Below are 25,838 nucleotides of genomic sequence, written 5' to 3'. Positions count from 1 at the left end.
CGGAGTGTGGAGATAATCTGATCTCAGAGTGTAGAGTAGATCCGAAGACTTCACCACGGCTTGTTTCTCCACCCCTATGCGTGATCCGTGGGAATGGGATCAGAGCAGACACCTCCCTCAGGCTTCCTCAGTGCTCCTCCCCCCTGGCACACACATGCCCAGAAATGTCAGTCTGTGAAAGATCTTCTTTCTCAAACCCCCCCCCCCCCAAACACCACCCACTCCCCATCCTTTGATCCAGTTATCCTAACCAAGGCCAGGTCTTCTTAGCCTTCCTCCTCATATAGCTCTCCTGTTTGTAATTCACGCCTCTGCCACTAGGACAATAAGCATCTGTGTTCTAATTAGGACCCCTCATTGGAGATTCATTGGAAATCTTATTTCACAGACCACATTTCTCAGAAAACACAGATTTCGTAGAAAAAAAATTATAAATGTCGAGGCATCATTAGTATTTAAATATCACATTTGGCATATAATTATGGACTCCTGTCTACCTAGTTAGTGTTTTACTGTCCTAGTGACTAGTGCAAAAGAATTTTCTACTGCCAGCGTGTCAAATGTTTCGTCCAAACATAAATTGCTCTTGCCTTCTAAAGAACTTCTTGAAGCCAACCTGTTATACTCATTGGAATGCTGCCCAGCTATAGAAAGATGTCCTGGGTCCGCCTCCTGCTGCATGTTAACCAGTGAATGTTGGGCACTTGAATGCTGTGTGAATCCAAAATGTCACATCAGATCAGGGCACATCTGGGTTTTCTGAAGCGCCGGCTAAGGCATAACCATCTAAATTTTAAATTTGACTTTATTTCAATGTAGATTGTCTATTACATGGGAAATGCTCATTTCACGGTTTGTGATGCGATTTTTGCAGCTGTGAATTTGGAAGCAACATAATTATAATACTGAAAACCTGAGTTTTTTGCTCACATTTTAATATTGCTATGGTGGAAGTGTAACTACTCTCTCTCTCTCCCCTTCTCTCTATTCCTCTCATTCTACATTTCCCATTCTCTCGTTCTCTGCATTCCTCTCTGTTTCTTAAACTCTTCTACCTCTCCGTACCTCTGTGTCTCTTGTCTTTCTCAGTGATCAGGTGTCACCCAGCTCCACGTTCTGTAAGGTGTACACTCTGACCCCCACACTCACCAACAACAGAGAAAAGAGGGGTCTGGCCCTGGATGGCAAACTCAAACACGAGGATACCAATTTAGCCTCCAGCACCATGTGAGCATGCACCACACAGCACATCAAAGAGCCCGTCCCCTGTGTCACACCACCCAGCACACCACCCACCGGCACCACCCAACATTCCACCAGCCTGTCTCCATCATATAACAACCACACCAGCCTTCACACCACCCACCACACCACACCATCATCCATCACATTAACCACAACGCCAACCATCACACTAACAGTCATATTAAAAATCACACCAACAATCACATTAAAAATCACATTAACTTGCACTCCACTTCACTGAGCTTGTCACACAAGAGTTTGTAGTATGGAGAATTAATTCACCAAGGCAACAAATACCGAACTGTCTCAAGAAAATACTGCAGCTCGTGTTGTTTCTTCCTTGTTTTATAGCGTGAAGGACATATCCAATAAAGAGGTTCTGGGAATCCTGGTGTCCTACAGAGTCAAAGTTAAACTGGTTGTGTCTCGTGGAGGGTGAGCACTGGAGTCATACACACACACTAGCAACATTTTAGATATTTATATTTGCGCATTTGTATTATATACAGTATGTGAAGTAAATCTGTGCAGTCTGTAAAGCTGAATAATTGAAAGTGGGGAACGTGTGACATCTGAGCAGTGATTTGCTTTCTGCCTTCATCCAGCGATGTGTCTGTGGAACTCCCATTTGTCCTAATGCACCCCAAACCCTCAGAGCAGCCCAACTCAAGACCGCAGTCAGGTACACACCCCGCTCACACCACGCCTGATCTCCTCAGTCAGGTACACACCCCCCTCACACCACGCCTGATCTCCTCGGTCAAATCACTGTCTACGCTACTGTCTGCCAAGTTAGTCAGGGGAAAATCCATCTTGAACACTATTTTGGGGATTTGTAACCTTTCTCCTCTTACATTGAGACACACTCCATTTTTAGTCAACTCCCTAATGTGAGGCGCTACGGCTGTTTGTTGTCTCTTCCCTGCAGCTGTGCCAGAGACTGATGCCCCTGTGGACACCAACCTGATAGAGTTTGAGACAAAGTGGGTCTGCTCTCGGTACAAACGTCTGTCTGTTAGTCAGCCGCTGAGACAGTCCTCAGTGTTACTGACCTTGATATTCCCCTCCCCTCTCTCTCTCTCTCTCTCTCTCTCTCTCTCTCCCCCTCAGTAATTTTTCTCAGGATGACGACTTTGTGTTTGAGGACTTTGCACGGCTGAGGCTGAAGGGGGTGAAGGATGACAAGGATGAGGACGACCACTTCTGCTAACCACCTCCTCCTACACCTCCTCCCACACCCCCACACCTCCTCCACCCGGCCAGACAGGCAGAGGCATGGAGGAGGGAGCCACATCCGGACCAGAGGGCCACTGCATGGAAGTTCAACCACATCGCCGTTCTGCTGGGCTAACCCGACAGAGTGGGACACTCGCTGAGTTGCCAAACCTCTCTCTCTCTCTCTGACTTTGTAGTGCCAACACCATTCCCCCTTTGCAACTGCAATGTACACATTTACTTTTCCTCGTTTTTTTCATTTTGTGAGCTACTTTGTTCTAGTGTGTGTGTGTGTGTGTGTGTGTGTGTGCGTGTGTGTGTGTGTGTAAGAGAGAGAGAGAGAGAGAGAGAGAGAGAGAGAGAGAAGGGAAGAGAAGAGAAAGATGTGATGTTAAGGGGGCTGTGTGGTCAGTCTGTCTAGGAATTGTTATTGGGAAGTAGGTCCATTCATTCAGGGCTGATTGTCTTTTTTTCTTTTCCATTCTGCTTATTATTTCCTTCATTTGTTTCCCACTATATTTCAGTGGGCACTAAAAGCTTTGTAATAATCACATACTACATACTACACATATCTACCACAGACACATATAGGAATTTTGAGTTGAAATGTATTTATTACTCTATCAACTCCAGACTTGTACAGCATCAAAAGTTATTTTAACTGTCTCTGCCATTTTATTTTATAGCTATGTAACATGCATGAATATAGCAGGAGTCAGTAAAATGGACGGGCGTGATTGTATAGTGCCATTAATAAAGTACTCGGTGATGTTCAGCTTGGCACTGGTCAACTGTAATAGTCAGCAAAGGACCATGTTAGAGGACAAACCTCCAGATTTACTCTTTACTCTAGTTATGCCCATTATGACCACAGAATGTGTGTCCTTAGTGTGACCTGAGTGGTTGCACCAACCAGACCATATTGAGAGATATTGCTACTGTACAACTTGTCATTAGGAGCAGCGTGGCGTAGCTTTTTGCGCTTTTATTGGACAAAAGCGAACATTTGCCATCTTAGTTCAGTCTGCCAAAGCAGGTTGGCTTGGTTGGTCTGCCTTTTAAAAAATCACAAACCGAATCAACAGAAGTGGTCTTTTCACTTAATTTCTGAAAAACTGGCCCTAATCTGCTTTCCTACTGTGCTGTTTTTATTAATGCTGGTCCTGAGTTTAGTTACACCGTACACTGCCATGTTTAGATTAGAGTTATATAATCCTGTCCAGGGAATATTCAGCCTACTGATTTGTGTCTGTGTCAAAAGCAATTTTATTTATGTTGGGAGTCTTATGTCTGTATACCAATGCCAGTATGCATGTTTATACACATGGATGCGTGACTATTTTGCGCCCCCTTGTGTCAATAAGAAGTGCTTCGCTTTGGTCTGCCATGCTTTGATGTTTTAAGTGGTAAACATTGTTTTCTAACTGTCCTCATTCTGCTCTTAATTATGTTAATTGGCTGTTGATTGACCTTTGGCTTAGGCCATGTTACACATGGGCAGTAACCAGAACCACTGAAAATAACTGGTAAATTACTGTATTCACTCTTTAGCTTAGCCATTGGCATAACATTTTGAGATGTTTGTGTACATAGGTGCACACACATATAACCTGCTTTTGTTATATTTTCACAGATGTTGTTGGATACCCTTTAGTTTATATATACAACATACACAATATTAGGTAATTAATAAAGAACCTTGTTTGAACCTTTGCAGATTAGAAACTAGTATGCTATAGTGTAAAGTAACGCACTGTAGTGTAAAGTAGCGCACTATAGTGTAAAGAAAATGGAAGATAGAATGACTGAAGTCAGCAATATACTGTTCAACTTTCATATTTCAAGTATGTTTATGAATACAAAGAAATGAGGATTTCCTAACTGCAGGCCCTACTGTTACGCTGCCATGTGCCATCTCTAGACCTTTATGCCACCACAGGTCAGGCAGTTTAAACATGCCATGAAAAACAGCTAATTGATTGAAAGAGTGTCTGCACATGTGTAAATGTATCTGCTGTCAAATTAAGGATGCTTTTATAAATTGTTTGTTAAGAAATGTCAGGGAGACTATTTATCAGAAGGTCTAAAATCATTCTAACTTTATTCTGTCATGAGTGCTTTGCTAGAATGCTAAGCATGCATTCGGAGGTGACAGTTGGCACTGAGAATATAGAATTATTGTGATAGAGCACTCTATCAGTCGATCACCTTAATGTAAAACTGCTCCCCAACCCCCCCCCCCCCCCCCCCCCCCAAATGGAGCCTCATGTCTGTGAACCAGTTGAGTGTATAAAAGAAATATATTGTATATCTTCCCTCAGATTCAGTAGGGTCTATCTAAGGAAAACGCACGCCAATGTTGGTTTATAGATTATATTGTACCATGTCAGACTTTTGTATTCTAAGGATGATTTTAAGCTACTTTTACTTCTCACTACTAAAACTGATAGAATGAAAATAAACATACATGCTACCTGGTAATTTAATTCAAAATATAATGAGATGAAGTATATTGATATTATGAATTCCAAGAAAATGTATAAGCAATATGTTATTTTAGTCAATAAAACCGAATGAAAATGATTTGAAAAAAAAAAGATTTTTTTTAACATGAATACATTGAAAATATATGTTACTTTTATTTTGTACTCAATTTAAAGAAATGTAAAAAAAAAAAAAGTAAAAAAAATCTTGGCATCAGTCTTTATTTGTGTCTACGCGCCCACAAATGAAAAATATATATATATATACAACTGGAAAATTAAAAAGTGGAAAAAAAAAGTAGGTCTAACAGTAAATGTTACTTCTGTGCTTCAACATTCCAAGTCAATCTTAGAACGCCAGTAATATCAGCATGTTGGACTGGGAGGGATTAGGGATACTTTAAAACGTTGGAACAGTGATTTCCTTGTGCTGCAAACTCACAGGATATGTGTGCCTAATGTAAAAATGGGGTATGCAAAGCCAGAAAACATGCTCGTTTAACACAGATAACACACTACTGTGATTACAAGAGCCATTTCGCCACGGCTACACGTACACCCAATTAACTACGGGAAGGAAAACTGCTCATGTGGATGGACAATAAGAGCTCGACTCCCCTAAAATACCTCACCTAAGACTCCCCTAAAGACTAAGACTCCCCTAAAACACCTCACCTAAGACTCCCCTAAAGACTAAGACTCCCCTAAAGACTAACACTCCCCCAAAACACCTCACCTAAGACTCCCCTAAAGACTAAGACTCCCCCAAAACACCTCACCTAAGACTCCCCTAAAGACTAAGACTCTCCTAAAACACCTCACAGTTGCGGGACCAAACACCTGGACACCGCTGCATGTGGCCACGACCCAGTCGCAGCGGTTCCGACAAGGACGTGATGGGCGGCGCGACTACACCTTCGTCCAACGACACTGACGTAGTTCTGAGGAGGCAAGATGGCGGCGGCGGCTTGGCTGCATGGCCCCAACAATATGCGGCTGACCGAGGGTCTGGTGTCGGTGCTGAAAGAGCAACGACCCGAGCACCTGCCTTCACTTTTAGCGAACTATCGTGAACATGGCGTGGTCGCAACGCAGGTAAGTGGGTCGCTGTCGGGTCAGCGCCCCTGTAGCCGGCCAGAGAGACGTGTTCGGCCAGCACCGTAGCGCTCCTCTGGCTGGGACGGTGCCGTCTTTGTGTGTTTACGTTGCATGTCCTGCCACTTAAAATGGGGTTGGCGTTGAAAATCGCGTTTGTGGATTTTATCTATGTGCACCACAAAATGTTACTAACGAATTACCGTAATGATGGTGTTGAAACACGTAGCGATTGAGCTAAACAGGATAAATAGGCCAGTAGTATTCGTGGGTGATTTCGTTCAGATGTTTCCTCTTAATTCCACATAGAGTGGTAGATACAGTCCGTCTTGGTACCGACACAAGTACCCATCACAGTGGTTTTAAACTCATTTTGTCTCTACCACAGCACTCCGGAGCAGTGGGTGGACTCGTGGGTATCAGCAACTCACGGCTCGGGTCCAGCAAAACAAGGTGGACCACATGAGCTTCTGTTACTGTAGCATTAATTTGTGCACAAAACAATCATGCCCGTCAAGAAAGGAATAATTTTAAGCCATGCAAAATGCTGAAAGAGAAGTTAAATTGTGATCTTCTGCGTTTCAGATTTGAGGGTCTGTGTCTGCTGTCTGTCCTGGTTAAGGACAGCTCGAGTGAGGTCTTCCAGCAACACTGTCTCTCATGGCTGCGCACTCTGCAACAGATTATTCAGGTAACGCATTTTGCTCCATATTTTACTACCAACTGCATGATTGCACGTTATGAATCCAGTACTTTAAAGATCATGAACAGCCTTTATACCTTTTTGTATATAAAAATAATATTTGTGCGATTGCGTATTCTTTCCATTGAATTCTCCATAAAGGCTCTTCCAGGTGTAGTTGTCAGTTACAGACTGTTAATATGTTGTTTGAATTTATATGGAGTAATGTGGTGTGCTCATGTTCCATACATGTAGGCTTATTTGAAGAAAATAACCATAGTACAGAACATTTAAATTTTTGACATAGTAACACAAAAAGCACACATTTGTGTATTGCTGTGTTAACGAGACTTGCAGCACTGATTCGAGGACATTCCACTAATCCATTGCAGATTGTTTTTTTGTTGTTTGGTAACATGAAGTTCCTGCTCTCTTTGCTTCTCTGTTCCTCCCTCCGGCCCACACGTCCAGTCGCATGCCCCCCTGCCCACGGTTCAGTTAGCGGTGAGCGTGCTGTGTGATCTGCTGCAGTACTCCTCCCAGCTGCCTGAGCTGGCCAGGGAGGTGGGCCTCAACTCCGTGCTGGGGATCCTCACCTCCCTGCTGGGCCTCAAGTCTGAGGTGAGACCTCTGCATAGCTAGACATAAAATCATGTGTGTCTCACCAGACAAATAAATAGTATGTAGTGACACAAGACTGTCGGAGCTGGTCTGTGTTTAATTATTAGTTCTTCTTCCTCATTGGCTCGTGTTAAACTGTTCTTTTTTTTTTGCCCCTTTGGTTCCAGCATTAATTGACTAATGGTGTTTTACCATTTGGATAAATTTGTTTCTTTTGCATATTGAACACGAGAAATACAACTCCAAAATGAACCAAATTCAAACAACATTCTATGGTTCTCAGTGCGGTTTGTTTGTGATTTGTATAATGGTCCCCTTGATTTGATCAATGGTTTGGGCTTTTATCCATGTTTTATCCATGCTTTCGGCTTGTGCTACACAGCAACAAGCTTCAGGACTGCACATGGGATTGTGTGGTTCTGCAGCAAAATTGGTCTTCATGATTCTGTTTTTTTGTATTTTGGCTCTTCGGTTTTTGTTTCTCTTTTCTGAAAATATCAGACTTATTATAATCTAGGTATAACCAGAATATATACGGTCATAAAAAACTGAGTACACCTTCTCAGATTTCTATGCTTTTACATATCAGAACTTAACAAAAGATCATCTGGTCTTTAGCATAATTAGCATAACGTGTCTTAAAATTATACAAGTACAACCTCAGATGAACAACAACACATGATAAATGACAGTGTCATTATGCATTTAACACAAACTAAGCTGAAATGCAGAAGCGGTGTGTAGTAAATTACAGGCTAAGTAGCAGCCGGGCTGGTTACCAAAAGCTCTTGATTAATGGATCACCAGCAAGTGTGAACTCCACTATAAAAGTAGATGTTTTGGCACTTTGCAGATGTGGAAGAACATGGACATATGCTATTGGGGAAGCAATTTTTGCTGCTCATCAGTCAGGTAACAGTAATGAGGCTATTTCCAAACAATATTAAGTCAATGATTCTTCAGTAAGAGGTTATTCACAATTGGAAAATATTCAAGACAGTTACCAGTCTTCCCAGGAGTGGACAGCCACAAAAGTTCACCTCAAGATCACTGTGTGCAATGTTCAGAGAAATTGGAAAAAAAAGCTCTTTCTCAGACTAGAGGCCTCTGTTAGCATTTTAAATGTTGAAGTTCATGACCATACAATTAGAACAATACTGAGCATGTATAAACCGAACATAGGATGGCTTAATTATGCAAAGTTACATATGAACAAACCAAGGGACATTTAGAACAGTGTCCTTTGGACAGACTGGCCTAAATGAAGATTTTTGACTATAATTGTGCCATTTTGGGAAAACAATATCAGCATAGCAGCACAAACACTTCACGGCAGCTGTCGTGTTCTGTGGTGGAGGGGTGACGGTTTGGCTTTGTTTCGCAGCTCCAGGACCTGGGCAGCGTCCAGTCATTGAGTCGACAGTGAACTCTGTATACCAAAGTACAGTTGAGTCAAATGTGAGGGCATCTATCTGACGGCTATAGACTTAAATTTGGTGACACACGGCTTCTCCATTCTGGCTTCAGTGTTGTTAAATAATGACATGGTGGAATTTGTTGTGTAGTGTTGTTCATTTAAGGATGTATTTAACTATTATTTTTTCTTAAGGATTTATTATAAGACCTGCTAAGGACCAGCTGATTTATTATTATATCCTGATATGGTGTGTGTGTGTGTGTGTGTGTGTGTGTGTGTGTGTGTGTGTGTGTGTGTGTGTGTGTGTGTGTGTGTGTGTGTGTGTGTGTGTGTAGATGCATATATAACAGCTATGTTTAGAGAATTCATAATCTTAATGAAGAAATGGATGACATTAAAATCTAGATTAAACACTCAATTCTGACCCTAAACTACTTTTAAATGTTAAAATCCACCAGTTGAATTCTGATATTTATCAGTTTATGGCTTGTACTGAAAACAGGAAGTTGGTTTTGCTTAAGAAAATGGATGGTAGTAAACATTACATTACATGTGTGTTTATTGTATAAATTACATGTATTTTATGTTAACATTACATGTTCTGTATACATTAACTTCGACAAATTCAGAAGCGCTCTGCTTGCACAGCTGACAAAGTCCACTTTAAATTTAATTTACACTGAGCATAAAATGAGTTCTTTTGCGTTTGAAAATAAATATGTAAAAACACATGCATGTGTTTGTTATTGTCTTTGTTGTAGTGCCACCTAGCTGCCATGGAGGGAATGATGGCTTGTATGACGTATTACCCACGGGCATGTGGTTCACTGAAGGTGAGTGTTGTGCTCTTCCCAATGAGGAAACTGCTGACAAAGTGCTTGCATGCTCTCTTTGTTTACCACTGTTTGCTCCTGCAGGAAAAGCTAGGAGTTTATTTCCTGTCTAAGATGGACTCTGACAATCCCAAAGTGCAAGAAGTAAGTGTTATTCTGTGTTATTCTCTATTGTTTTAGTTCAGGCTTTTATTTGTGCAAAGGAAGTTATTGTTATTATTTTTGTTTACCTAACAATTGCATTTAGTGAATGGGCTGTTTTATGCTTCGCCCCAAATTTATATTCCTTATACGTCTAGGTGGCTTGTGAGTGTTACGGACGGCTGCCTTGCCTCGGAGGTGTGCTTGAGCGTGGGGGAGGTGGTCGCAGGGCTGAGGGATGGACCAATCAGGTGCACTGTCTGCTAGCATCAGCCAATAATATCCTGGGTCTATTATACCAGGGCATAGAAACAGGTGAGTGACTGCTAGATTGTTTCACAATTCCTCTGTTTGTACTTATTCAGTAAATGTGCATGAAAGTCAAAATTAATTGTTACCTAATTCTCCAACTTCCTCTAGTTTTGTATATTCGCTCATTTTATTTGTTTGGTTTTTTCTCTCTCTCTCTTTCAGAAGAGACTATACAGTATGAGGGCCCAGGAGTAGAACTGCCTTTTCCACCAATTGATGACATCGATCCACTGTTGATTCTTCAGCTTCGTCATCGCTACAGAGCAGTGTGTCTCGCTCTCAGACACACACTTAGGTGTGTGTGTGTGTGTGTGTGTTTAGTCTCTGCAGCCTGAGTTCAGTGGTTCCGCCCCCATGTTTGTCCTGAGTGTGTTTGGGCTTCACAGGATATCTGGGCTCGTCTTTTCCTCTTAAGAGAGACTTTCTCAGTAAACCCAGTGTTTGTAATTGCAGTTATATTACAGACAACACTGACCTGTACACACTGCTGATTAAAAAATCTTTAGTGCAAATATTTATGCTTTTTGTATTTCTTTTGTACACAGTGTTGATCCAGCAACCTCAGTGCATCTTTCTGTTCAGCATGTCCTCAACCTGGTGTGTCGAGCCCTGGCTGTCAGCATTAAGAGCATAGTAAGACCACCCCTGTTTCCTCCTACATCTTCTTCCCCTAAGATCTGCCTTCTAGTTCAGGGTGGGCAATTCATCTTCCAAAGGGGCCACATGAGAAACGGGTTTAGAGGGTCACACAATACATTCTGCACAATACATAGGGTTCTGCACAATACATATATACTGTATACATTATTTATACTATCTCTTAATAAAAAGCAACACTAAATGAAACACTGCAATGGCACAATAAAAATGTAGAGGACAGATTTTTTATTATTATTGTTTAATGGTCTTTTGAATGTTCAGTAAAAAGTTCATGTAAGAAAGTATTTTTTTCAGTTATTTAAAAAACTGACCCGCCTCTTCCGCATTGCTGTGAGTTTCTCTGTCATCTCGGAGTATTTCCTTACACCACGTTTAAAGATAAGTAACTGGGCTGTATCACCACAGCTCCACATATATAGATCAGTAACTGGGCTGTATCATCACAGCTCCACATATATAGATCAGTAACTGGGCTGTATCATCACAGCTCCACATATATAGATCAGTAACTGGGCTGTATCATCACAGCTCCACATATATAGATCAGTAACTGGGCTGTATCATCACAGCTCCACATATATAGATCAGTAACTGGGCTGTATCACCACAGCTCCACATATATAGATCAGTAACTGGGCTGTATCACCACAGCTCCACATATATAGATCAGTAACTGGGCTGTATCATCACAGCTCCACATATATAGATCAGTAACTGGGCTGTATCATCACAGCTCCACATATATAGATCAGTAACTGGGCTGTATCATCACAGCTCCACATATATAGATCAGTAACTGGGCTGTATCATCACAGCTCCACATATATAGATCAGTAACTGGGCTGTATCATCACAGCTCCACATATATAGATCAGTAACTGGGCTGTATCATCACAGCTCCACATATATAGATCAGTAACTGGGCTGTATCATCACAGCTCCACATATATAGATCAGTAACTGGGCTGTATCATCACAGCTCCACATATATAGATCAGTAACTGGGCTGTATCATCACAGCTCCACATATATAGATCAGTAACTGGGCTGTATCATCACAGCTCCACATATATAGATCAGTAACTGGGCTGTATCACCACAGCTCCACATATATAGATCAGTAACTGGGCTGTATCACCACAGCTCCACATATATAGATCAGTAACTGGGCTCTATCATCACAGCTCCACATATATAGATCAGTAACTGGGCTCTATCATCACAGCTCCACATATATAGATCAGTAACTGGGCTGTATCATCACAGCTCCACATATATAGATCAGTAACTGGGCTGTATCACCACAGCTCCACATATATAGATCAGTAACTGGGCTGTATCACCACAGCTCCACATATATACAGTTGTGATCAAATTTATTCAACCCCCACTGAAATAAAGTGTTTTGGCCAGTTTGACATTGTTTTTGATCATTTCAGTCATCTTATTTACAATTATATCAAAGAGGCACTTATAAATTAGACAAACATAACATAATATTTATGATGGAATAACCACAAATGTCTTTACTGTGCTCACATCATTATCAGTTTTATTCAACCCCCTAGTGACATTATTTTTTAGTACTTAGTACAACATCCTTTTCCAGTTATGACAGCTTTCAAGCGTGAAGCATAGCTTGACACAAGTGTCTTGCAGCGACCTATGGGTATCTTAGCCCATTCTTCATGGGCAAAAGCCTCCAGTTCAGTCACATTCTTAGGCTTGCGCACTGCAACTGCCTTCTTTAGGTCCCACCAGAGGTTCTCAATTGGATTTAAGTCTGGTGATTGCGATGGCCACTCTAGAATGTTCCAGCCTTTCATGTTCAACCATGCTCTAGTGGACTTGGATGTGTGCTTCGGATCATTGTCCTGTTGGAAGGTCCAACGTCTCCCAAGCCGCAGGTTTGTGACTGACTCCATCACATTTTCCTCCAAGATCTCCTGGTACTGAAGGGAATTCATGGTACCCTGCACACGTTGAAGCTTTCCTGTACCATTAGAAGCAAAACAGCCCCAAAGCATAATTGACCCCCCGCCATGCTTCACAGTAGGCAAGGTGTTCTTTTGTTCATAAGCCTGGTTCTTCCTTCTCCAAACATAGCGCTGGTCCATTGTCCCAAACAGTTCTAATTTAGTTTCCAAAACCTGTTCCAAAACCTTTGTGGCTTGTCCACATGACTTTTGGCATACTGCAGTCGACTTTTCTTGTTCTTTGGAGTCAGCAAGGGGGTGCGTCTGGGCATTCTGACATGGAGGTCTTCGTTATGCAGTGCGCGCCTTATTGTCTGAGCTGAAACTTCAGTGCCCACATCTGACAGGTCTTTTTTCAGTTCCTTAGCAGTCACGCGGGGATTTTTCTCCACATTACGCTTCAGGTAGCGCACAGCAGTCGCGGTCAGCATCTTCTTTCTGCCACGACCAGGTAACGTTTCCACTGTGCCCTTAAACTTGAACTTGCGAATGATACTTCCGATAGTGTCTCTTGGAATATTTAACAACTTCGCAATCTTTTTATATCCATTGCCATTCTTGTGAAGAGCAATAACCTCTTCTCTTGTCTTCTGGGACCATTCTCTTGCCTTCACCATGCTTGGAAACACACCAGTAGATGTCTAGAAGGAGCTGAGTATCACAGTACTTTTAAATCTGCCTAATTGGTGCTTATCATGCTTGACTGCTGCTCGTTGACATCCACAGATGTTTTCAATACCTGATGGAAAACACTGGAATGAACCTCTGTTCTTAGGAGTGGTAGTCGTAAAGGGGTTGAATAATTGTGTCAATGAAGAAATCACAAAAAGGCCATTTAATACTTTATGACAAAAAAAATTGATGCTATCTTAGTTGCATTTAGTTCTTTAACAAGTCCTTGTAAGATTTCATTATGAACACAATTACAAATGTGCACTGAATTTCATAAAACCCTTCGCAGCATTGGGGGTTGAATAAATTTGATCACAACTGTAGATCAGTAACTGGGCTGTATCACCACAGCTCCACATATATAGATCAGTAACTGGGCTGTATCACCACAGCTCCACATATATAGATCAGTAACTGGGCTGTATCACCACAGCTCCACATATATAGATCAGTAACTGGGCTGTATCACCACAGCTCCACATATATAGATCAGTAACTGGGCTGTATCACCACAGCTCCACATATATAGATCAGTAACTGGGCTGTATCACCACAGCTCCACATATATAGATCAGTAACTGGGCTGTATCACCACAGCTCCACATATATAGATCAGTAACTGGGCTGTATCACCACAGTTACACATATATAGATCAGTAACTGGGCTGTATCACCACAGCTCCATGTATAAAGATCAGTAACTGGGGTGTATCATCACAGCTCCACATATATAGATCAGTAACTGGGCTGTATCACCACAGTTACACATATATAGATCAGTAACTGGGCTGTATCACCACAGTTACACATATATAGATCAGTAACTGGGCTGTATCACCACAGTTACACATATATAGATCAGTAACTGGGCTGTATCACCACAGCTCCACATATATAGATCAGTAACTGGGCTGTATCATCATAGCTCCACGTATATAGATCAGTAACTGGGCTGTATCATCATAGCTCCACGTATATAGATCAGTAACTGGGCTGTATCATCATAGCTCCACATATATAGATCAGTAACTGGGCTGTATCACCACAGCTCCACGTATATATGTCAGTAACTGGACTGTATCACCACAGCTCCACATATATAGATCAGTAACTGGGCTGTATCACCACAGCTCCATGTATATATGTCAGTAACTGGACTGTATCACCACAGCTCCACATATATAGATCAGTAACTGGGCTGTATCACCACAGCTCCATGTATATATGTCAGTAACTGGGCTGTATCATCACAGCTCCATGTATATATGTCAGTAACTGGGCTGTATCATCACAGCTCCATGTATATAGATCAGTAACTGTCCACTTTCTAGTAGACATGTATAGAGTCACCAATCCATGCTTTTTTGTATATTTGTCAATTGTGATTTTTCACCGCAATCAAAATTTGTCCTCTGCTTTTTACCCATCTGTACAGTTAGGACACACACACACACACACACACACACACACACTAGTGATTACTAGGGGGCAGTGGATCACACGTGCCCAGAGCGGTGGGCAGCCCTAGCCCGGCGCCTGGGGAGCAGTTGGGGTTAGGTGCCTTGATCAAGGACACCTCAGTCATGGCCTCAGGTCTGGGAATCGAACCCACGACCCTCCGGTCACAAGACCAGTTCCCTACCACAGGACCATGACTGCCCATTGACTGCCCATGCTGTAGCTCTTAGTGACTCATGTTGTGTGTATTTCCAGAATGTCACAGGTGAAGGCTGTTTAAAGCTGCTGGTTTTACCCTCAATCCACAGTGACTCCCTGGAGCTGCTGTCTGCACTAATCAAAGCGTGAGTAAAGACCAACCGATTATAAAAGTTGGCCGTTATCCCAGCAGTTCGGGATAATGCTTGATCCTTGAATGTGGTTGGTGCTGTGTGTTAGTGTGGGCGGCGGCCTGGTGCAGTATTGAACGTGGTTGGTGCTGTGTCTTTTAGTGTGGGCGGCGGCCTGGTGCAGTATTGTAGCGTGCTCAACAGGCTCTTCTCTCAGTCACTGTCAGCCTGGACATCACTCCCAGAGGCCAGCCTGGGACAGCAGAGAGCATACAGGTAACGTGTGTACTAGATACGGGTAACATGGTCCAAAGTCACTGACTTCCAAAAAATTTCCTCTTCCTTCCTTCCTCTTATTTTAACCACTCGAATGTGGTGAAAAAAGATCTAAATTCATTAATATTTAGTGTATGCTCAATATAAGTAAAGTATATTGTATAAAAAATATACATTGAAAGAAGAAATAGATAACAACAACAAACCAAAAATGTGGGGGGGGGGGGGGGGGGGGGGAAGCTATCAACTCCCCAAACAGACTCCAAGGTGGGGGACTACACTGGTGAGGTTAGTTCTAGCAGCAATGATTACAGCATCACTTCATGTGACTCAGACCCACAAAAAATAAGCAAAAAGAGTAACACCTCTATAAATAAACCCAAACACACACCCAAAAAAAGGGAACACTCTAAATACCAACTAAAGGAGTAGCCAAATCAGCAAAGAGGTGAGAAGTGTATACCCAGTCACTTAAAGAAAAACTCAGTAAGAGCAAACTGGGTCAATCCACCGAAAAGGTCACACAATTTCTTGAAGCACATGAAACTAAGCGTTGTTATAACAGTAGCGTTCAGCTTATCAAATTATCTCGATTAAAAAAAAAAAAAAAGTTTTTTACTTTTCTATAGTAGTAGCATCAAACGGAAGGATGGGAGGCAAAAAATAATTTCATAATTTAAACAAATAAATACATAATTTAGGCCATCCTAGTACATAAACAGCGTGCAGAAGATCTTGGGTGAAGCATAATCTACCTGTTACTGAGATGTTTATGAATAATGTGTGGTGTTGTCCCCTTCGTCTTACCCACAGTGCTGTGCGAGTGACCTTATACCGTACACTAGAATTGTGGGTCCGTGTGGGCGGAGCCTCTGCCTCTGTACTGCAAGGAAGCACCTCCCACTCAGAGCTGCTCTTCACACATCTCATGGGTGACATTACACCAGGAACCGATGCTGTCAAAGTGAGTCACGTATAGAGTTTTGGTACTCACTAATGTATTGTATGCTTAGATGTGCACTTATTTTAGTGAAAGGACTACAAAACATATTGAGATCGATATAGTTTAATAAAACATTTTTTTTGACGTCTGTATATTTATTGCATTACTTTGTGTAATTTTATTGATGTAATTTACTATTTCTGATTACTATTTCTTGCTGTAGTCCCTCTCTGTGTAATTAAATTTAATAATTTATTTATTTTTCCTTTAAATCATTGCACTGTCACTATAAAAAGGGCTTTAGAGCTGTGATTGTTAACATTGTAGTTATAATCTTATAGTTTATATGATGGGAGACTCTTATTTAAGCAGGTCTGTGTCCCTGTAAGCTGCTTGCCCTTCACATCACAGTGCTGATGAGTTTCCCTAATAAAACCTCTCATTGACCCTTTGCCACTTGCTTGATATAGCTTCAGATGCAATAACAAAAGTTATTATATTTATGTATTACTGTATTTGTTGTATTATGGTGTTGTTTACTTTTGTTTTGTGAAAGTGCTTGGATAGTTATTTGGAAGCATCCAGGTGAGTGGTATTTGGGCCAGTCCCAGCTTACATCCTTCCTCGCTGTCCTGCGTTGCTTCTCTCCGCTAGCTTCGTGCGGGACAGTCGGCCATGGGGGATCTGGTGGGGTCTGCTGGGAAGGCAGGACCTCGGCGGACTAAAGGACTAAGCCTTGGAGAGCCAGCTGGAGTTTCAATGCAAAGGAAGGGTGATGTCCTAGCCAATCAGGACACATGCTTAGCTGCTCTTCGAGGTGAGGGGCTTTTAACTGGGCTTCCATCGTTTATTATATATATTATATTATAAAAACATTAATCAATATTATCATTTGATTACAGCACTTAGACAAATTATTTTGACTAGCGGCACTCTGTTGAAAGAAGATTTTCACAAGGTACGTTTTTATGAAGCTGTCAACTTTCCAAAGTATGTTGCATTTTCAACTCATGTTCTTTTCTTTTCCATTATTCTTTTCCATTTATTTAGCAGTAGTTTACAGTGCAATACAAAAAAGTTATTTTGTTCTCCAATGTGACATTATGCAACTTTAAGAAAAACACCAGTAATAATTACAAAAAAATCTCTTGCATTGCTACTGATTTTATGGAATATATCAAAGTTTAAACTAATGCTGAATTTTTTATCAGATAACACTGACTCTTAAAAAGTTAGATTTTTATACTCAAAATTGACCATCTCCATTATAGGATCTGATATGAAAGAAAGTTGTGAGCATAAACTCACCGTGTGAATGGAACATGTGAGCAGTAAACTCAAATGAAGGACTAGTGCAGTCAAACTATGTGTCCCAGTGTCAGGAGTCAATAACGGTGGTGGACAATGCTTCCTCTGACGACAACAACGACCTTGTTTCCATTTAAAGTAACAGGCTTGCGTATCGTTAATGTGGACACTGGCCTGGGGAGATGCGTATTGCAGATGGACCCAGGAAAACTTATTTATTTATTGTATATAGGGAGCACAGTTATATGTGCTCAGAAGGCTTCACTGTGAAACGAGTTATATGAGACTGTCCCGGAATATATTTTAAAGTGCAAGTATTAAAGAAGAACTCTGAAGTGTCTCTGTATTGAAAACCTGTCTGCCTTCCTGCGTAGAGTTTGGTAGTATCTGGAGCTTGGAATATAGTGCATATGTGCATCTACACTCATAGCCGAAAGAGTCCATACAAAGTGTTGGATCCTTGACCTTTAAAATGAAAATAAGTGGATCCTTATTCGAAAGATTCATTATACATAGCTAATAATATTGAAGCCAGTTTATTTTGCAGCTATTGAGGCTACATTTGGAATGATGAGTTGAGAGATGAGTCTCTGGTTTGTGGCATGTGGCGTGAGGCTTTCATAGCTGGTGTACTAAAAGTCAAAGGCAACCTGATTCAACTTTATAACTTATAACTTTGTCTTATAAAAACACTTGGTAAAACGGTTATAAATGCATAATTTCAATATAGGTAAAAAAAATTCTTTCCCTAACCAGAAATCACAAAAAAATGACATTTGAATATGAAAGTTGTGTGCATGTATATCCTTTCTCCTTATCATGCTTGAGGTTTTGTCTTCTCTCTCTCCCTCTCTCTCCCTCTCTCTCTCTCTCTCTCTCTCTCTCTCTCTCTCTCTCTCTCTCTCTCTCTCTCTCCCTCTCTCCCTCTCTCCCCCTCTCAGAGGCTGCAGGACGTGGTGGTGCCCCTGTGTGTGCGGCTGCAGCAGCAGGCCCAGTCCAGCGTGGAGAAGGCCAGTGTCAGCGGCCAATACGGCAGCGCACTGCCCCGGCGGGAACTCTACCGCCTCCTGCTGGCCCTGGTTCTGGTGCCCTCGCCCCGCTGGCCCCCGCCGCTCTCCTGCGCCGTGTCCATGTTCAGCCAGGGCCGACGAGACCGCAGCATTACGGTGAGACATTTGAAAAACATCCCGGTCCTGACATCTTGATTACATGATTACATGATTGTATGAAAACATGATATGCAGTGTCAGATATGTGATCTGTCAGCACCAGTACTTTTACTACGTTACCAGAGTAGCTGGTTTGTCATGTTAATCCATATTTCTGTGGAATGCTGGCAGAGAAATCTTTGCATAATGGGTTGGTTTTGGGGTTTATGAGGTCCGTTTTGAGCTATTAGCTTCCAGTGCTAGTATGAAAAGTATGCAACACTGGGCATAAAAAGTAACAGCAAACATTTATATTGAAATTTTATTAAGTCGTTGATTTTGACGGTGTCTTTATTGGTGATTATTTTTCAGTATGCCGTACTCCCGCTCAATTAGCCTCTATGTTGTATTGTGTAACTTGGAGTTGGCAGCGCAGGTTTATTTGACTCACCAACAGCAGATGCACAAGTGAGACATGTTGTAGATCATCACATTTGACATGCTCAAACAAAAACCTTCCAACTCTGAACATTTTAAGCCAGTCTGTCCACTTGCTGTAGTAAGTTGTAGTTGGGTGTCTTGAAGCATAATGCAGATGTTTCCCAGGTGTAGATTACGTTAATAGAGCTGAGTGTTGTAACCTAACACTAGCTGTGGCATTCAAATAAATACAGAAAGAATATGAATGCTTTCGGTAAGCTTATTTACACAAGATTGTTAACCAAAATCAAGACTTGTTTGTTTTTAAAATTTTGCTCATAACTATTTATTGCAAAACACATCCTGCATATATTACCGTTGTCTAAAAAGTAACGACATTTATTTTACCAGTTACGTCCTCAGTTAAGATTTCAAAATGATGTTTCGCAACATTCTGAGCCGTCGTGTCAACTCTGCTTAAGCTAATGTTAGTGTTGAACATGGACAGAGCAGATGGGGTTCAGTGTTGGAGACGCTTTGGCTCATTTATGATCTGTGTCCCCATTATTGAAAATCTGTACAGTACAAAACATTTTATATGGAACATATGAAACACCCAAAGGGTGCAAATTAAATCATATCATGTTCAGCTTGGTCATTGTGCCGAGTACTGGCACCGCGTGAGGGAAATGCAGGTTAGTTATTTTGGTCATCGTGAGATCGGTGGACCAAGAGATTCCTGGTTGGCACATTGATGTAAGACTGTGCAGTGCTTTGGGTCCTCTCTTATGCATGAGACTGTAGAACATGCAGCAAAGCTCCTGAGACCAAGCAGAGTCTCTCTTGTGCTCTGCTCTGGAGGTAGAACCTCGCCCCCACTGAAAGTTCCAATCTAGTTTGTTGGTTCCAGAATCTGTTCTAGCAACCCTTCCAAATGGTGATGTCTGAGCAAGCAGCTGTAGTGAGAATGCTAAAACAGGAAGTCCTGGCTGACCATTTAAGGGTTCCTGATATGCACATATCGATACTGCATTGAATTGAATTCATTTTTATTTCTTTCTGGACATATAAACTTAAAACATATTAGAAACAGCAACAGTCAAACATAATCTGAAAAAGAAAAAAAAATCTTAAAAGGAAATACATGTGAAAAGTATATAGTGGTGAATTTGTCATGCATTAACCTGATGGGGTCAAGCATTAATGACACACTATGATGTTCTATGAAGCTCTATGATGTTCTATGAAGCTCTATAGATGTTCTATGATGCTCTTCGGCTGACGTCTTGGGCACCGGTGTCCTTGGGCAACAGTTCGAAAGCAGTGTAGGGGGCATGGGAGGGGGTAATTTAGAGAATGGGCTTCTTGGGTTTGTTTATAAAAGAAGGACCTCAATGGAAGACTGATTAAAAGCAGCACTATTTTCTGTAGATAATGGTTGTATTTATTTATTTTACATGTAAGGCCTTAAGCAAATGAAAAACAGCTAAACAACTCTCAGTAATAGAGATAAGGAAACAAGCAGTATATAATTCAGTGAAGTGTCTTTTGAATCTTCCTTAGAAAAGAAATGCATGGCTGGCTTTTTAAATTACATTTAAATTTAATACTCTGTATTCTCCCCAAATGTTAACTTTTCACCATACACTGTATCCAGGCACTTGGAAGGTAGTGCGCGCACACACACTATATGCAGGTCCCCATCAGAACTAACAGGCTGCACCTTAGAAATGGGTCTTTGTTTCTATTATTAATTTCTAGGCATGAATAATCACACCTGAACTCCTGCAACACTGGGGCCATAATCATGATCTGAGCCTAAAATCAGATATTTATTTATTTATTGTAGGCACAAGTAGATTGTTTCTAGACTTGGGAGATCATTTTTTAAACAACTACAGAAATACAGGCCTATATCTGTCCTCAGTACCTAATGCTTATAAGTACATCATTGTTTGACTCCATAATACCCCTGTGAACTTAATCAGGGGAAAGGATATAGTTATTAGAAAGTAGAATTAGATAAATTAAAGTGAAAATAAACTTCTAAACCTCTTTAAACTATATATTTGGTAGTGTTTCCAAAGCATACATCAAACTGAATTTTGCATTACCTTTGCAAAAAGTGCAATAAATCTTTTAAAATAAAGAAATAAATAAACTTCTTTACAAGAATACAAAAGAAGCTTGGAGTTCTTGGAGTTGGACTATAGCTAACTGCACATATAATTAGTAGTGTGTTTGTGTCCCAATACACTGGGTAGCTGTAACATAAAGTCTTGCTGAGTTACAAAGTGTCGTAACATAGCCCAGTGCAGAAGTAGTATCTGTGTGTAATAAAACAACGGCTAGGTTTAAAATGTATTTAAAGCCCTAGGATAACTGAAGATTAAATACCCAGGCTGTATAGTTTAAACAAATATTCACTGGAGTTCTGGTCAGTTTTGTGCTGCTGTTGGTGTCTGATTCAGCGTCTGTTTCAGAATCTGCGTCTTACCTCCTGTCAATACTGTTCCCTCCTGCTCCCTTCAGGTTTCTTCATTCTGCACTGAGGCCTTGACTATATGCAATACTCTACTTCACCCCCGTACGCCCTCCATCTCCCTCCCTCTACCTCCACTTACTCTCAAGCCAACCCCATCTGCACCGGTGCATGCACCCACCCAGAACCCTTCTCTTTCCCTCCCCACCCTTCTGGGGGCCTCTGCACCTGGGCCGTCCTTTCCTGCCAGACATCCTCTGGGTTTGGGCCCCGCTGCACTCCTAGGTTCCCTGGAGAACCATATCCCCTTGCCTCCTCCTGTTCTCCCCACCCCGGCTGGTGCTAGTGGGACCCAAGACCTGCTCCTCTCCCCATCTCAGCCTCCTGAGCTTTCAGGCCTTGGGGCCACCGAAGGCCAACGGCAGGTGTTTGTCCGCTACGACAAAGAGGAGCCCGAGGACGTGGAGATCTCTCTTGAGAGTGATTCAGACGACAGTGTGGTCATCATGCCGCAAGGAATGATGCTGGAGATGCAGGAGGGGCCGGCCAATCCACAGACTCTCACCCCGGCGTCGGGCAGTGCCGTGGCTCCGCCCACTACAGGAGTGGTGGGCGAAGCTGGTACGGTTGAAACTTCACTCCCCAATGAGCTTCCCACATCAATTGCTCATCAGATCCTGCCAACCGATGCCAACAGTATGAATTCATTCCCTGGACCCAGCCAGGGTGAGCCACTTGTCTCTCTGGTTCCTTCTATGAACTCTAATGCCGTGCCACTCACGGCACCCCCTGGTGGCCTGGGGAACTCCTTGCCAGCAGGTCCCCAGCTCCAGCAGATGCTGATGCAGCCTTCGCCAGGAGGGCAAGCGACCCAGCTGGGCCTGTCCTTGCACTTGCAGCTCCATAATCCGCTGCCACAGACCGGCCGCCAGATCCAGCAGCAGCAGCCCACCACTGCCGAGGACGACCAGAACGTAATCAACATCAACAGCTCGGATGACGAAGAGGAGGATGACGAGGGGATAGAGGACGAAGAGGAGCTGGGAGAAGAGGAGGAAGAAGAGGAATGTCTGGAGGAGGAAGGGCTGGAGGAGGATGAGGAGGAGGAAGGAAGTGATTTTGCTGAGGAATTCTACCATGGTGAGTACGATGACTTTGAAGAGGAAGAGGGGGAGGAAATAGAAGATGATGAGGAAGAGGAGGAGGAAGAGGAAGAGGAAGAAGAGATCCAGCCTTTGGATGGGGACAACCGCCGAGCCATGATGGCTGGAGAGCAGGGCGCGGTGATGATTGAAGACCAAGACGAACAAGAGATCGGTGCATTCCATGTGGAAAGGGAGAGAGAGGTAGAGGGAGGCATTGAGGAGATGGAGGGTGTGAGAAGTGTCTATGGAGAGGATGGGGTGAAGGACAAGGGCGCCGTGGAAGAGATCGAGAACATTGGAGCTGTAGAGAGGAACGAGAGCCTGGCCACCGAGCAGCAAGTAGAGACGCACGTGATTGACGAAGAGGCTGAGCAGCCGGAGGAGAGTGCTCCTGTGGTCGCCGTGGAGGAGGAGGGGCCGTGGGAGCAGGAAGAGCGAGCACCAGAGCCGAAGGCAGCCCCAGAGGATTCTGGGATGCCGCAGGAGAGTCAGGAGGTAGCCGTCGAAGGCGGAGTTGGCGAGGAGAGCGCAGAGCCAGACAAGGAGACGGCACCGGATCAAAGTGTGCCATCTACATCAGAAGAAGCCGTACCACAGCAAGGAGAGGAGGAGCCTGGGGAGAAGGCCAAGGGCGAAGAGAAACAGGGAGAGGAGGAGGAAGCACGAGGAACAAAGAGGAAAATGGAAGACATGGAGGAAGGGGAGGCCTCTGAACAGGGCAGTGAGAACAAGGTAAGTCTCTACCCTTTCTTGGCCTTGTGACAACCGGGCACCATGCTTCTAATTGATGGCGCATCACTGAATGGAAAACATCACTGTAATGGCAGTTGAAGAATTCTTTCAAACCTTTTTGGCATGGTCCTGTATGAGAGCAACAAGAAGGTTCTGTGTGTTTATCCACGACTTTGTCAATGTTTATGTTCTGTGCACACTGTCTAAACATTAGTTGGAGTGACCTGCAATTCTAGAGTGTGCAGTCGTTGTTTAATGCTTGATTCGTTCAGGAAAGTACACTGTATCACCATATCCTCTCTCCTTCTCTCTGTCCCCCAGCGAGATGACATGATGGCTTCCATGCTGGCTGACTTTGTGGACTGCCCCCCAGACGATGAGGACCACGGTGCCTCACAGTCACATTCCTAAAGCACCAGCACCTCCGAAACCCATAAATCATTTGGTCTTCACATAGACTTTCTTTCCCAGAGAGCATAAGATTCCTAGGGGCTTGCGTCAATATTAACTTGCAGATATACGTCACTAAAACTCGTACTTGAACCCATTTCATTATCTGTGATGCTTATTTTAAATTTTCCCCAAACGGTTTGTGTTGGTGTAATGCAGTCATTGTTTTCCTTGTGATGTCATTAAAGATTTAATCTTTTATGGTGTCAAAAGTACGTCTAAAAAAACCTGTGGTAATCAACCCGCCCATAAAGCTAATTGTTATTCTATCCCATTCATATTGTTAAAATCTCAGAACAACTAGTATGTTATGCTTCCCATATTCCTGGACTCTTTACCCTGAGAGATGAAATATATATATTGACTTCACTGGAACTTTTCTGAATATTGGGTTTCATGCATTCGGCTTGCCCGTTTATAGATTTTTTCTGGATTACACCTCAGTGTCCTGTACACAAACAAACTTTGTGACCTACCCATGGAGGAAAATATGGTTCATAGTGTTTCTGGAGGGGTTTTTTCTTATTTGTTTTATTTCAGATTTCAGTTTTGTTGTTTGCAGTTCAGTTCTTAATTGTTTGCAGAAGACAATTAAAAATAGAAGAATTAACATATTGTAGGTTGTTTATTGAGAACATATTACCTATAATTTTGTCAGTCTAAAACCACCTGGAAGGTAAAACCACTTACCAATAATGTAGGTCCCCCGTATTATTGTCAAAAAAGCTCTGATATGGCAAGAAATAACTTCACAAGACCAATGAAGAGTCCTGTGGTATTTGGCAACAACATGGTAGTAGATGCTTTTACTATGAACAACATGGTAGTTGATGCTTGCAAATCCTATAAGGTGCAATGTGTGGCGTCCATGGATCCTAATAGTTTTTCCAGCATATCCAACAGATACTAGACTGAACTGAGATAAGGGTAATTTTAGACAAACACCTTACTGTTCCTCAAACCATTCATGAGCAGTTTTTACAGAGCATGTTATTCTTCTGAGTTACATTACCACTACCAGTTGCCATGAAGGTGTGTTCTTGGTTTGAAATAATATTTAGTTATTTGGGACATATGAAAGTAAAATCCACATGAATTCCAGAACCCAAACTTTCCAAGCTGAACATGGGCCAGGACATTGTCCACTGTATCCACGACTTGCTTCTACCCATATCCTGGTGCCGTCTCATCTCTAACTAGATCACACACACAAGGCCCAAATGAAAAAGGGAAAGTGACGTGACCAGGCCACCTCGTTCCAGGTTCCTAGTTCTGATGCCCACCTGTAGGCTCATCTGGAGGTGGTGTCAGCATGGGCACTCTGACCAGTCTGTGCGGGGTAGGGGTGGTAATATGTATTGAAATAAACTACAATGTTCACTAGGTGGCGTAACACTGCCACCACCTTTGTAATCCGGTATGGCCTGGATGAGAGGCTTTGAACAACCACTCATACCAACTCTGGGGTAAGTTGATCAAGACGCACTTTTCCTAAAGGAGACAACAGTTCCTTCCCTCCTGGTGCAGGGTCAACTAAACCACCCCTACTACCTATCTTCATCGCTGGCTGCTCTAACCACAGCGATAGAACCCTCCCGCACCATTTAATCTCTTTTGGGGTGGGTCATAATCCGAAACACACAGCCAAAGCAGATTGAACTCATCAAGCCATCATCAAGCGATGTCTCGGTTCACGCATACAGGTGAACAGATATGTACCAAGCCAGACTGCAATCGGTCTGCAACGTCGCGTAACTAGCCTATCAACTTCATGAACTGACTACACTTGATACTT

At 42.5% G+C, this 25,838-nt stretch overlaps 2 protein-coding genes across 2 annotated transcripts in view; both read left to right on the top strand.

Moving 5' to 3' along the window:
* The window catches only part of arrb2b (arrestin, beta 2b), a 36,445-nt gene extending 31,402 nt beyond the window's left edge, over positions 1-5,043 (top strand). Inside the window, exons 11-15 of the mRNA XM_076972852.1 lie at positions 1,090-1,227; positions 1,597-1,680; positions 1,851-1,927; positions 2,174-2,228; positions 2,356-5,043. Of these exons, the coding sequence (XP_076828967.1) occupies positions 1,090-1,227; positions 1,597-1,680; positions 1,851-1,927; positions 2,174-2,228; positions 2,356-2,455 (454 nt within the window). The 3' untranslated portion in view covers positions 2,456-5,043. The remainder of the gene's footprint in view (positions 1-1,089; positions 1,228-1,596; positions 1,681-1,850; positions 1,928-2,173; positions 2,229-2,355) is intronic.
* Positions 5,044-5,808: 765 nt separating this feature from the next.
* pelp1 (proline, glutamate and leucine rich protein 1) lies at positions 5,809-24,653 on the top strand. The gene is made up of 17 exons (XM_076972849.1): positions 5,809-6,038; positions 6,427-6,491; positions 6,624-6,729; positions 7,192-7,341; positions 9,520-9,591; positions 9,676-9,735; positions 9,891-10,047; positions 10,207-10,339; positions 10,590-10,677; positions 15,066-15,154; positions 15,302-15,415; positions 16,229-16,379; positions 17,013-17,175; positions 17,261-17,316; positions 18,608-18,832; positions 21,767-23,593; positions 23,915-24,653. Exons 1-17 carry the CDS (start codon positions 5,898-5,900, stop codon positions 24,002-24,004), a joined length of 3,687 nt encoding a protein of 1,228 aa, XP_076828964.1. The 5' UTR covers positions 5,809-5,897; the 3' UTR covers positions 24,005-24,653.
* Positions 24,654-25,838: the final 1,185 nt, after the last annotated feature.

Source organism: Brachyhypopomus gauderio, chromosome 14, assembly GCF_052324685.1.
Source record: "Brachyhypopomus gauderio isolate BG-103 chromosome 14, BGAUD_0.2, whole genome shotgun sequence".
NCBI lineage: Eukaryota > Metazoa > Chordata > Actinopteri > Gymnotiformes > Hypopomidae > Brachyhypopomus > Brachyhypopomus gauderio.
The sequence above is the reverse complement of the archived record's forward strand: the minus strand, read 5'-3'. Positions and strand labels throughout refer to the sequence as shown.